This window comes from Pleurodeles waltl, chromosome 4_2 (genome assembly GCF_031143425.1).
Source record: "Pleurodeles waltl isolate 20211129_DDA chromosome 4_2, aPleWal1.hap1.20221129, whole genome shotgun sequence".
Classification (NCBI taxonomy): domain Eukaryota; kingdom Metazoa; phylum Chordata; class Amphibia; order Caudata; family Salamandridae; genus Pleurodeles; species Pleurodeles waltl.
The window spans coordinates 433,413,231-433,427,465 of NC_090443.1; the positions used below are offsets into that span (position 1 = coordinate 433,413,231).

Genomic DNA, 14,235 nt, shown 5'->3' on the forward strand with positions numbered 1-14,235 from the left:
CAAGTTCTCCGGAGTGGGATCTTCAGGCTTCACAAGCAGGTAGGAAGTGGAACTGGATTTGTAAACAATAACACACTGAGCACTTGGAAATGTTCCAAAGAAATTTACTTCATTCTTCTTATGACGTTTCATTTTAGCTGATCTCAGGCTTCTCCACCAAATCCGAACCGTGCTTTCGGATCCTGAGAAAGTCCAGTATCTTTCAGCCAGCATTTAGGTAAAGCATTTGGGAATAACAATTATGATTTTAGTCAGGATATTGTACGAAATCAGATAGGCTGTCCATTCATAGGTGGCACAAACGTGGATTGTCTTTAGCCTGAAGTAGAGGGGTGTACAAGCGACCTAAATAAAAGACAAAACCATGATCTCTAATTTGATATCAAGAAGTAACAGTCCTAAGTTAGTCTTTAAAAACCTCTCTTCCCATCAAAGGATGGCATTCACCTCTATCAATCCATCAACCTCTGGGAACAGAACTCTAAAAACAGGAGCACCCAAAATAGAAATCTGGACTTTTCAAGGCCTTCCCCAGAGAACAGGAGAGACATCTGTCTCTGTTCAGCAAGGAATAGTTTCTTACCTGTAACTCCAGTTCTCTCGTAGGGGTATTTCCATAATAGTCATAAGCACTGAATAGTTCCGCAGGTGTGCAGAACTATCCAGTGCTTATGACTATACATGGAAATCCCCTACAAGAGAAGTGATCTTTCTTCAAAAAAGTGGTTCGTATCTGTTTCCAATTTTCTAACCACTGATGGACACGTTGATTTCATCTCTCTTGTAAAATGACCTCTTCTCCAGACGTGCCATCCCCAGATCCCCCCCTGATAGACCTCTGCTTTTCTCACCCAGACCCCAGCCAATATTACTCTGTCATGTTACCTTCCATTACCTCCACAAAAAGACCAACCTTCACTCATCCACCACAGGCTGCTCTTCTAACATGAATCACTCGAAGAACCAACTCTGAACTCACCTCTACTTAAAATACTTTCTCTCTTCAAGTATCAGCTAAAAACACATACTTGCTGGAATGGTTCCTCTTATCATGAAAGACGTGAGTGGACATGGCCCCATGTTCCACAATATAGATACTTTAGTAATAAAATAATTAAAACTATATGATAAAAGTGGTCCATACCAGATTTGAAAATAAGGCAAAATGGTCCAACCAAAGTCACATTTGGAATAGGAAATGCCGATCTAAAACCCCAGCTAACCAGCTCTTTCTACCCGCCTGTCATCCACTTGAATGCATGTCCCTATTCAACAGCTAGTACTGATCCAGCAATGCGGAACATAATCCCAAAAAGGGGAGCTGGCTTAGCAACACCAGTCCTGAGGTGAGGAGCATAAAAACCAGATTATGGAGATGCAAAGCCACTGTGGAGAATTGCCATGCCCACTGTGCATGGCTGCTGTCGCATGGATTCAGGCGCACTCAGAGGCATGTCTTTTCTCTGCATATCAGCCTCTTGCCCTCATGCAGAGCTGGACACTGATTACCATCAAAGTTAATTTTAGAAGCTAACAAGAATCGGAGACATAATCAAACTCCTTGAACATGTCCTGCTCCTTTTTAGTGAGAATCCGGGGCTCCCGTGGGGGGGTCAGCTTTGGAGGTTCTGCTGTGAACTCCTCGTCAAAGTTACTAACGTCTTCACGCCACTTAATCACTGGGACAAACGGAGGCTTCAGGCGCTTGCTAAGGAGAGCTTCCCAGTCCATGTTCTGTGGGAACAAAAATAAAGAAATGTTACAAGGTACAACTTTAGAATTCTTTAATAATACATTCTCAGTTTTTTATCACCCTGGAAGTACTTAGGATTTAAAATGTTTAGATGTTTAAAAAAAAGAGTAGGTCAAACAAGTGCCACGATACAGCCATTCAAACAGTCCGAATAGGCCCTTCTAAAACTGAGAATGTTTCCTCAGAATGAAAAATAAGAAGCTACTGGACAACTGAAAAAGATCTAAAACTGGGAGAGGAAGTGAGAACATATGGACATCACAAATTCAAATACGGTTAGTGTGGAGTGTATTCGTTCTCGGTGCGGAACAAATATTATGCCACATAAAGAGGGAAAAATACCTTCACTGTACCTCACTCTTAATCCCTGTTCTTCCTTCGCAATTGCTATGGAACTGACTGTGCTGGCAGTCAGGACTGGAAAGAGTTGCTATGAAATGAATGCTCTCACCTTTAAAAGTTCTGTTCTCTGTGTATAAAGATCTCTCCAGACATGAGCCACACTCCATTCTAGCATCACTTATATCCACATTTAGTCCCTACATGCCCTTTTTAACAAATACAGCAGGTAGGACCATTGCATATGCTAGACGTGGAAACGGCCATGTGCATGTATTTAAGGAGGAAGACAAATGACGAACAGTAGTGGAATGACCATGTAGGTATTTTTCCTTTCTCTGTATCCTGCCTTCTTTCTTTCCCAACTTACTTCAAAATGTGATTTCACAGCCTTTATTACTTCGAGGGAAGACAGTGTATGACTGACCATGCTTCAAGCAAACAAGTTCTGCAGAAATTCCTAACCAAAAGCCACCTGTTTTGCGGCCACTATTCTGCCATAAAAATATCTTGGGTGGAAATGTCTCTTTGGATTGTGACAGATGTTAATGCGGCTTCCAGGGGCATGGCGTTCCATTCAGCTCCCAGACCATATTCTCCACATTAGAATGCTTCCCAGGTGCCAGACTGCAGCCAGAAATGTACTTACAACAGTGCTCCTGGTTGCACTAAGTGGTGTGCAGTTATAGACTGACTTTACATTGCCCCTGAAGTGATAGAGCAGAACCTCAGAAAAAACGCTTGTGCGATTACATAAATTTCTTCCCTCTTACCCTTTTTCTATGTCCACAGACGCAGAGCATAAAGAATTGTTGGTAACAGTGACTGAATACTAATTTGGGACCTTTTCAGATGTTAAAAAGAGGCCACTCCACAGAATGGGGCGGTGGGAAAGCAGTAAGGAATCTCCACCAGAAAGAGCGTTAGTTAAGGTAAGTAACTTGTGCTTCTGATTTCTCACCTTACAATAGATTACAAAGCAGTACCTCACCAGGTGGAGTGTGTGTGGCGTCAGCAATGAACTGAATAATCTTGCAGAACAGCGTTGCCAAAATAGCCTTTCCATCAAACCTGTTGATCATGGCAGTGGTGCTTTGTGAAAGATATACACTGAGGACCAAGTCACAGCCTGACAGATATCAAGGACAGACACTCTGCATGCCAACGTTGTGGTAGCAGCTTTAACCCTGGTGGAATGAGCTCTCAGACCTTTCCGAGGGCTGCTTCTTGCCACTGTGTAGCAGATCCTAAAGCAGAGGACTATCCAACTCAACACTGTCCTCTTCTGCACAATGTTTCCTTTCTCATTCCAGAAAAATGAACAAATAGCGGATTATGGTTCCTGGTACAACCAATGGAAGGGCATAGAATTCTTATGGGTTCGAGCCGATGGAGCCTCTCCTCCTCTTTTGAGGGGTGAGAGGAGCAAAAAACGATGTCAGTGATGGACTGCCCAACGTCGAAGGGAGTCATGGTTTTTTATAGGAAGGCCACCTAAGTCTTCAGCACAAATAAGGCTAGGAAAAAGATGATGTGGGGCAGTTGCACTCAGAATGCCTACATTTTACTCCAGTAATGAGCCAATGTAATTACAATGAGAAAAACGGTCTTTAACATAAGGTGACTCAATGTGCAGTTTCATATTAGCTCATGGGGCATACACATGAGAAATGCCAAGACCAGGTTATGGTCCCAGGGTGGTATCACAAATAGTTTGTGAGGGAACGTGTCAAACCTTAATAAACCTCATCACAACACAACTGTTGATCTGGCAAACGCAGAAAAGACAAAAGGGTCAAAAATAACTTTTCATAGTGCCTGCTGAAAGGTGGTGCTGGGCCAAAGACAAAATGAACAAAAGAATATCTGGCAGCTAAGCTTGTAAAAGGACAATCTTGCAGATACCACAATAAGCAACAAATTTGTCCCAGCACGAGTGGATTTCGTCGCAAGGGTGCCTGGAGGCAAGGATGACATTCACCTCCTCAAGAAGGAAATTGAATGCAGTCAATTGCCACTGCTCCATCTCCCCTCCTGTAGGTGTAGATTGCATACACTGGATAGAGGAGATCCATGCATAGTGGCAGTTTTATCGGATCACGGATGCTCATGCACAGAAGTTCTGTGTACCACATTCTGGCCCAATTCAGAGCCATTTCGATGACTTGAGCCTGGCAGTTCCTGATTTTTTTCAGAACTATGGGCAGGAGAGGTAGGGGCAGAAGTTCAACACTGCATGTTCGACAGTAGTGGATAGACCTAGCCAGTCTTCTTCTCCCATTGCTGGAAGTCAGCCTGAACCACTTCAGGATGTAGACAACACTCGTAATCGGTCAGATGCTGCCTGCTCAGTTTGTTCGCTCTGGTATTAAGGTTCCCTGCTAGGTGGTTTATGATCATCAAAATGCTCAAGTGCTCCAACCACTTCAAGAGGTGCAGGGCCGCCAGATACAGGACCTAGAACCCCACTATGGTTTGCCAGTTACAATGCCACATTGCAGTGGTGTTGTCATTGAGAACCAGCACCAACCTCCACCTGGACAGTACGTAGGCATTCAGAGCACGAGAAAGGGCTGCTACTCCAATAAGCAGATTGATGTGGAGCTGGTCCACTCCTGGGAAACAAAGTTCCATGATCTCTGCCTTCCCCTCATAAACTTCCAAACCCAGCAGGGACACATCCATTACCACCATCAGCTCGGAGTAGGGAACGGAAAGAAAGTCTTCCAAGCACTGGGTGGACCAATTGTGTCCGAACAGCCACCAGTGCAAATTCTGAGCAGAGTTCTCAGGGATTTAGAAGGTGTTGGCCAGATTGCGCTTTTCCGATTTTGTAGTGCAACATCAGTTGAGCTTGAGCCAAAGTCACTTTAACACTGGATTCAATAGTAGATCATCTTCTAAAAAGGATGGCGTTATTACTGGTGTTGGGGTGGGATGGACCGGCATGTTTCTCAGAGTACAAGTCTGTTAACAAGTCTCACTGGGACCACTGGTCCCAGAAATGGACTCGCAGGTGGCAGCATGACTGGAGGTCCCTACAGTTCCCTTGGGCCCAAGAGCGCTCCAGAGGGAGCCGAACCAAATTGAAAATTTGCAGCATGGCTTCCCTGTAGGCCTTGATATACTGCAGGATCTGCAATTCAGATAGTGATGGGAACAAATGAGAAATTGGTTACGTGGCCGGAAACCTTGAAGTGGTGCAACTGACAGTGTGATGCTATTGCTCCTTCTTCTTTCAAGTCAAAGTTGTGGGATGGGGTTACACCCACTTAATTTTTTTATACTTGCAGTTGGGCTATGACTTACTGGAGGACTTTAAACCTGAAGTTGAACAGTTGAAGGAGCAGCCCTAAGACTGGGATGAAGTCCAATCCCATAATTTGTAGCGTTAGCAGGGCCTACATGAAGGCAGAGACTTCTTGTGTTTGGCAACATACAACTTTGCCTTCTGGTCTCAGATCGTCTTCGGGTGCATAAGGGGGCACATATCGTGCTTAGATTTGTGTCTAGAGCCCAGACAAACAAGTTACTTACCTTTGATAAATCTTTATCTGGCAAAGACTCTATTAAACCACAGGTTCTTCACCTTAGAATGTTTCTCAGGGCTCAAACTAGATCTGGAAAACCTTGAGAAGTACCTATGTGTGCCTGAAGGTGGTGTTGATCGGCCCACGTCACTGACATCTGAAGTGACGTTTGTGGTGCCCTTATATGTGCCATGCCAGGGTGCTGACATCAGTTTCTTTTCTGACTATTTCCACACCAAAAATATGGAGCTACATAAAAACCAATGTTTTGACCAGTTATCAGTGTCTAATGGGATCTTTAGAGTGAACATCCTACATGGCAGAACACAGAGGATTGGTGGTTGGGTGAGGCATCTGCTGTTAGAACCTCTACCCGAAAAATTGTTTCCGAAGGTAAGTAACTTGTTCTTTTGACAGAGACTTATAAATGTAGATTCATCACCTTGGAACAGATACCCAGGCAATATCTCACTGGAGGTGGAGCTGAGAACTGGCTTAAACCAAAATGTCCTGGAGGTCCGAACAGGCGAAACATCCATCTTGACAGACCTGAATGTCCAAGCAGTAATGCTTCATGAACGTTTGGAGTGACACCCATGTGGGAGCTTGGCAGATGTCCAGGACAGGACTTGCTGTGCCGTAGTAGTGGCAGCTATGGCCCTGGTGAAATGGACCCACCAGCCACAATTCAAGAGCTTGACCATTTTTGCACGGCCTTGCCCTTCTTTGCTCCTGTAAAGATGAAGAGCTGATCATCCACCCGGTGGTCTTTGGTGCGATCTGTGTAGAGAGAGTTTTTCATTTTTTTGGGTCCAGGCGATGGAGTGTCTCTAACTCTTTGGAAGGATGAGGTGGAGCGAAAAAGGTAGGCAAACTGATGTCCTGGCCAACGTGAAAAGTTATGACCACCTTTGGAAGGAAAGAGAAAAATATCCGAAGGTCCAGTTTGCCTGGAAAAAAGGTGGTGTATAGAGGATGAAGGTCAGCGACCCTCTGGGCTGATGTGGTGTCTATTACGAAAAATGCCTTGAAAATCAAGAGCCTCAGAAAGCAGCTGTAAAGGGGATCAAAAGAAGAACATATTAGGTGTGTGAGGGCCACACTGAGGTCCTGTTGGGGCATTATGAAAGGGGTAGGGCAAAACAAATGTTGCAAACCTTTCAAAAAGTGAGTCACAGCTGGTGACCTGAACAGGCATGTTTGATATGGCAACCAAAGGAAAGCTGAAACTGCAGAGAGCTAACCCACAACATTGCCAAGGACAAGGCATTGCCCAGCTAAAGATACAACAAACAGTAATACTTCTGACAGAGGTGCAGAATGGGGGTCCGCTTCAGGTGAGAAACACCAAGCCACTAAGCAATCCCAGTGGCAGGGGTGTACAGTAGAGGGGACGCCTGGCTGCCATGATAACATAACAGACCTCAGGAGTGAGATCAAAAAACCTCCACTGTCGCCACTCAATCTCCAGGCATGAAGTTGAAGAGTGTGCTGGTTCGGGTGTTAGACCTTGCCCTGTTACTGGGACAGAAGATCCGTCCAAAGGAGCACCCTGACCGCAGGAATGATGCTCATGCTTAGATCAGAAAACCATACTCTTTGTGCCCAATCTGGAGCCACTAGGATGATTTGGACCCAGTCAGCCCTGGTCTTCTAGAGAATTCTGGGGAGGAGTGATATTGGCAGGAAGGCATACAGGAGTCCTGAGTTCCACTCGATATGAAACACATCTTTGGTTGAGACACAGTTGGGAAACTCCAGTACGAGAAGTGATGGCTGGGTATTCCCGGCGATGGCAAACAGATTGATCCAAGGTTCTTCCCTTTCTTGGAAGAGACGTTGGACCACCTCCAGATCTCAAGATGTAATTGTCATCTGTGATCTGCAAGGTATCAAGGGCTGAATTTGTCTGCCCTCATGTTCAGGGATCGCAACAGGTGTTGTACAACTAGGAAGATGCCTGGGCCCTCCCGCCAAGCACACAGCCCTCAGCTCCAGAGGACTGATGTGGAGCATCTGTCTGGTTCCTGGGTGGATCCAGAGGGCCCACCCAGGAACCAGACCGAGGGGAACCTGCTGGCAGTATTCCAGCCCGGGCACTTCGCAGCTCTGTGGGGCTCAAAGGCGCTCCATAGGGAGTCAGTGGCCCGAAGATCGTGTGATGGTGCCATAATACTCTTTGACTGTGCAGGTGTTGCTTCAACTCCTGGGAAATTGTGCAGGTGTTGCTTTGACTCGTGGGAAATTGTGCAGGTCGAGATGATAGTTCCGCAGGTGGAGTGTGGGAGCAAGGTCTCAAAGCACGCTACTTCAAGGGGAAGCCAAAGAGCACATTGACTTATTTTTCTTGTGCTTCTTCTACTTACCTGACTTGGAGCAGGAGATCTGGAGCGAGAAGAAAATCATCCACAGGATTGGCCTCATCACAGGGAACAGCGCAGAGACTTCTGTTCGCAGATTGTCTTGGGGTGCACAGACTTCCACTCAGCACAGGCCTTGGGGTTGTGGGCACCAGAGACAGACCAAGTGGGAATCAGACACAGACATCTGGGTGTGAAATTTCCCATTAGGTTTAAACCCAGTAGGTTTAGAGGGGAACATGTCCCGAGCACACCAGGAGCAATTACTCAAAAAAGATCTACAAAGAGTCAAAACAGTTTGTCAAAAATGACTGAGGTAGCTCTCTGGATCCATGCTGTTGGTGCAGAAAGGAACTTATGTCAGCAAGCCACGGTTGGCACCATGACGTCACTTCTAATTCAGCCGATGTTAACGAGCTGCCAATGGATGCCACCTACTGGTGCACAAAGGTAGTGGTCAAGATTTTCCAGATCCAGTGTGATGCATGGGGAATATCTGAAGATGAGGAATCTGCGGTTAGAAGTCTCTATCAGAAACCAAAGAGACACCTCATGTGGGTATGTGACCGGCATGGTCCCAACAGTTGCTTGAAACCTGGTGGGTACATTGTTCCCCAAGCACATTGTGAAATCATTGGAAAACAAACAAAAACGGGAGCAGAGCTTTAACTCACGACAGAATGTGCAGGAAAAAAGGAACTCATGTCAGTGCACAGGGGTAGCACTTATATGCAGCTCAGTCTTGTCACATCTGGGGCATTGTCAAGCCAGTGAAGTCACTCGATGCTACCAAGCAGCGCACAGAAACACTACTATGAAAACGTTTCTGAATCCAGTCTGACAACCGAGGATTATGCAAAAGTGAGGAACTGGTTGTCAGAAGTTTCCATAAGGAAAAAGACATCTAAGAACTAAGGTCGCCACCCATTTACTCTGATGAAGATGTGAGAAGATTTGGTGTAGAGCCAACATGCTGAACTTTTCTCTCTTCACACAACTGATGGCACAGGTCTGATCTAATACTGCTCGGTATTCTAGACTTTGGGGGTTATTACAACTTTGGAGGAGGTGTTAATCCGTCCCAAAAGTGACGGTAAAGTGACGGATATACCACCAGCCGTATTACGAGTCCATTATATCCTATAGAACTCGTAATACGGCTGGTGGTATATCCGTCACATTTGGGAAGGATTAACACCTCCTCCAAAGTTGTAATAACCCCTTTGTCTTTTCTTTTCCACTTAAAGGTAGCTGGAATAAAGGCTGCGCTAAATTGGCGTTTTAGTGGCCGTTCTATCACATTATTCTGACAGAGGGATTGAACTTCCTGTTCTAGCCTGTCCAGGAGGAAAGGTCTTGACACTCTGGGGGACATGTTTCGTAGACAAGAAAATAATATGATTTTATATTTATCGTGGCAATATCAAATACCGAACTTTCTTTGTTTTAGTCTCTGCCATAGGAGGAGTTTGAAATGCCCTCCATTTCCAACACAGCAGTGCCTAATGATAGTGGCAGAAAAGAGGAGCCACTAACTGGAAGTGGAAGCCTTGCTTGCAGCTGCAGAACGTTGTTGGAACCTCAACCACTAGGGAATTGTTTGCTCACTGCCTCATCCAGTAATGGATACAGAAGTGCTCCTCTATCATAACTTCTGAATAGGACTTTGGGAATTATTTACTTTTCTCTAGGAACAAAGGCAAAGACATCACAGTCTATGCTTCAGTCTTCGTGCCGGATTGATTCAGGATGATTACCAGAATGACAAGATTTTTTGTTGGTTTTAGTCTGGGACAATGAGTGAGAGAGGAAAAGAAAGAGATATAAGTCAGAGGCAGGAAAAGTGACTGATTAAAAGATATCACATATCTCGGGCTATCAAATCTGCCTAGTCCTTGCAAGCGCTTAGCCAGGTCAAATATTTCATGCTCTCTTTTAGGATGTTTCAAGGACTAACAGACCACAGCTGACATGTATCATAACACTTGATCTGGACTATGAGAAATAGGTTTATTCAGAGCAACAGTTTCAAAATCTCCACCTCAGACTACATACATTAGATTTCCTCAGCATGGGTACTAGAATGAGATACTGCACAATATGGCATATTCACGATCTTCTGTTGGGCCTAAGAGGACAGAGGCTTTCTTTTTCTGGGGGGGTCTGACAAGTAGACCCCAGAGATTTGTAGAACTTTTCGGCTACTGAGAAACAGTGTCCCAATGAGGACTTTCCTTAAAAAAGAAACTGTTACACTCTAGAAATATATACCACTTCAAGCAAATTTCTGCTGGATGGAGGAGGGCAGGTGTGCCTAGTAGGTTCTAATCAGTACTCACATCTTGCTGGTGGTTTACACTGAAGTATTTTATTTTTATTTTTTAAAGAAACTGAGGTCGCATACACCTCTTAGCTCTTCTATTAATTACTTTATTAAATGTTACCACATCATTCCTCGGACGTGCTTTATGAGAAGGAGCGTCCAAATAGGCACACATGCAGCTGTACTAAATTTTAAGATGTAGGGGGCGAAACATGTTCTCAAAGCACAGTGTCTTGTTTTGAATCTGGAGGAAGTAATCTGTACACGATCCTGAAAGTTTGCCTTCCCTGTGTCCTCCTGCTTGTAAAGTAGGGGTGGGCAGTAAACTTTGCTCTGCTGGTGGAGTTCGTGGAGTTTTGCCACTCTGTGGAGTTTGACAAAAACGTCACCAACCGTTGTGTGAAAGAGTTTACCGGCGCCTACCCCTACAATCTAAAGCTGCCTTGTTAACCAGCATGGTACCCAGCACTGACATAGGGGGTCATTCTAACCCTGGCGGTCGTCGACCGCCAGGGCTAAAATTACGGGGGCACCGCCAACAGGCTGGCGGTGCCCCGCAGGGCATTCTGACCGCGGCGGTTCGGCCGCGGTCAGAAGTGGAAAACCGGCGGTCTCCCGCCGGTTTTCCGCTGCCCTTTTGAATCCTCCATGGCGGCGCAGCTCGCTGCGCCGCCATGGTGATTCACACAGCCCATACCACCATCCTGTTCCTGGCGGTTCGCCCGCCAGGAACAGGATGGCGGTATGGGGTGTCATGGGGCCCCTGGGGGCCCCTGCAGTGCCCATGCCAATGGCATGGGCACTGCAGGGGCCCCCGTAAGAGGGCCCCACAAAGAATTTCACTGTCTGCATTGCAGACAGTGAAATTCGCGACGGGTGCCACTGCACCCGTCGCACCTTCCCACTCCGCCGGCTCCATTCGGAGCCGCCGTCCTCGTGGGAAGGTTGTTTTACACTGGGCTGGCGGGCGGCCTTTTGGCGGTCACCCGCCAGCCAAGTGTAAAACCCAGAATCACTGCAGCGGTCTTCCGACCGCGGAGCGGTATTCTGGAGGGGGAACTCTGGCGGGCGGCCCCGCCAGAGTCACCCCCATTGTCTCTTTAATGGGTTAGACCTGTTGATGTTCACGTCTGTGTTCATTTGTGACGCACTTTACATGAAAAGCAGTTTCCCTGAGAGTAGACTTTTGTTGTGATGCAAATGCATCCGCCTGTCGCTTGTGCAGGGCTGGGGGAGGTCAGAAGAGAAGATGCTTTCGGGTATATTGTTTCCTGGGAGCTAGAAGCTGAGTCAGCGGTTGGAGAAGACATCCCCTCGGGGTTAAAAAGAGGTAAAGAGCTAGAGGGGTGTGGGTAGGGCTTATAAAGAGCCAGAGAGAGAGGGTGTTGGTAAAGACCTTCCTGCCTCTGAGAATGCACAGCAAGCAACACAGGGTAAAGGCTGCTGGAGCTTTACGGTGCAGGAATGCGACTGAGGAATTACTACCATTTTATGGTTTAAAGTAGTGTAAGGTATAGGGAGTATGGTCCAAGAGAGTCCAGGGTGTGTAGGAGCAAGATTCCCCAAATTATTGGTGGGGCACAGTTCATCTGTATAGTTTAAGGGGGAGGAGAGATGAGATGATGAGCATGCTCTACAGAATGCCCTTACTTGCTTACTATGATGCTTCAAGAAAAAACATAACCACACACATGCTTGTTATATGAGCAACACGATTTGCTCATATAACAAGCATGTTTACTCACCCTTCCAATTTTATTTTGGGGGTTTCTCATTTTACTTTTAGCAGTTGTTACGATTCTGCATGTGCGGCAACTTTCAATGAATTATGCTTTCATTAAGAATCACTGACATGACTATAAATTCTTCTCAATACGCAGGCCTGGGGTGTTAAACTGAGAGGCGCAGCTGCAAAACAGACATGTTCCCCTGTCCCCTCATCAGCCATCCATATTTCCCTTTGTCACTTCATCTTTCTTTACATCCACAGTTTTGCTTGTCCCACCTATATCCGTCATCTTAATTCCCTTCTCTGTCATTATTTTCTCTTGTCCGCTGTCTCTTCATCCATCATTCGTTCTCTTCCCCCTCTCAACTTCCTAGTTACCCTTCTTGAACCTCACTCTTTCTAAATCTTTCTTCGCTTCTTAACCAGTCTTTCTCCTGTTCAATGCCAGTTGCTCCTCTACCCTGCTTTATTTCCAGCCTCTTTGCACCTTTTTCATTCCATCAACTCTCCCCTTCCCTCCCCTCTATCCATCTCCTCTGTTTTTGCCCAAACTCCTAGCTCTTTACTAACCTCTCTCCACCCTTTCCTCCTTCTCTATCACTCCCATTTCTGCTCTTTATTTTCCCTTCGCTCCCTCTCTACTCTTCTCCGCCGCCACTCAGAGTGCCTACGGTTTTAAAGTGATGATACAGTGCAGAGCAGCCCTTGACAGCCCTCGGAGAGCACTTGAAGTGACGCTCGAGCCCTGGATCTATGCGATGTGCATCTTTCGAAGTCCAAGCTCTCTGGCGGAGTTTGGAATACAAAGGGTGGGTCAAACTCCACAGAATTTCAGAGTTTTTCTGTAAGTCCATGGAATACCACAGAGTAAAACTGTGCATGTTTCACCCTACTTTTAAACAGAATGGGCATTCTTATTTTTGATTTGAGTTTTGTCACATCTTCTGCTTTTTTGACTCCTATCCTTCCTGGAGTTATCACCCTTTTTCTGTGCAAAAGAAGGTTGGGGCGATTGCAAAGATGCAACACTGGAGCTGCTGGCATGGTTGAGTCCACTGGAGCCGGTGAAGGCTGGGAGTCATCTGCTGGTGCTGGGCACAGGGGCCATTTCACAGTCAAGGGCTCTGGCTATAGAAAAGAGGCCACATTAAGTATCCTCACCTAAGAAGTCAATTTCACTATAGATGTCAGAATATAAACCTTTGTAGCAAAAGATACTAAAGGTTTAGATGTGGACCCTCTTGATGTGAAAGCAAAACTCAAGAAGGATGAGTACCTCAACGTGGGAGGAGAGGTTTGGACACCCTCAACTGGGAACAGGAGTTTCAATAATGAGGCAGATGTTCTGGGGGCCTGTTGGAAGAGGGTGAGGGGGGTGGGAGAAGGATGGCGATGGGAGGAGGGAAGCTTACGTAACAAAGGTGAGGTAGGTGTCAAAGAGAATTTTCAGGTTCCTCACTTTGGCAAGAGGGTATTCCAAGGTTTACAGGTAAAGCAAATGGCTTCGATCAATAAGACCATGGTCTTATCATTCTTACAGAGGTGGCAATCTATAGATGAACACGTTTGCCAAATGACTCTGTGAGCAACTCTCTTATCTGGTGCAGCAGTGCATGGAGATTAAAAATCCCTTGACAATCAGTCTTCAGCTAAAATAACAGACTGCTTTAACGATGTTTGAAAGACAGGAAGGTGAAGTGTTCAGCTCGTCATCATTTTTCTCCAACCTGGAGATATTAACTGAAGGGGACGCTAAGTTTCTAATTTGCATCACTTCTTCCTCATGGAAGAGGATCTGCTCTCATGTCTCTCTAAGACAATGCTTAAAAAAAAAAAAAGAGAAAGTATGATTTCTAAGTAAACGAGAAGGACAAGCTAAATTTCTGCAAAGATCTTAAAAACAGACTGAAAACAACAAACGTTATCCAGGAAACTGGACTAGCACCTCCCAGAAGGACGACATCCAATTCAGCATCCTTGCCAAAAGATGGACTTCAGTAGTGCTCAGGTGGATCATGAGCATCTTGGTCTCTTTAAAACTTTTGGCAGCATGAAGTAAGTGGACCTGATTTTCTTTTATCAGCCTCACAGTATTCGAAATGGTGGCGGAGGTGACACAGGCTGTCTGTAGCTAAAGAGCTGAAGTCATAACATGCGGTAGTACTGGAGGCTATGATGCTGCAGCAATGGTACCTGTAATG

At 45.8% G+C, this 14,235-nt stretch overlaps 1 protein-coding gene across 1 annotated transcript in view; it reads right to left on the minus strand.

The window, feature by feature from the left end:
* Nucleotides 1-842: 842 nt before the first annotated feature.
* Nucleotides 843-14,235, minus strand: part of LOC138293888 (serine/threonine-protein kinase N2-like) — a 189,378-nt gene continuing 175,985 nt past the window's right edge. The window contains exon 18 of the mRNA XM_069233181.1: nucleotides 843-1,734. Coding sequence (XP_069089282.1) covers nucleotides 1,531-1,734 — 204 coding nt within the window. The 3' untranslated portion in view covers nucleotides 843-1,530. The remainder of the gene's footprint in view (nucleotides 1,735-14,235) is intronic.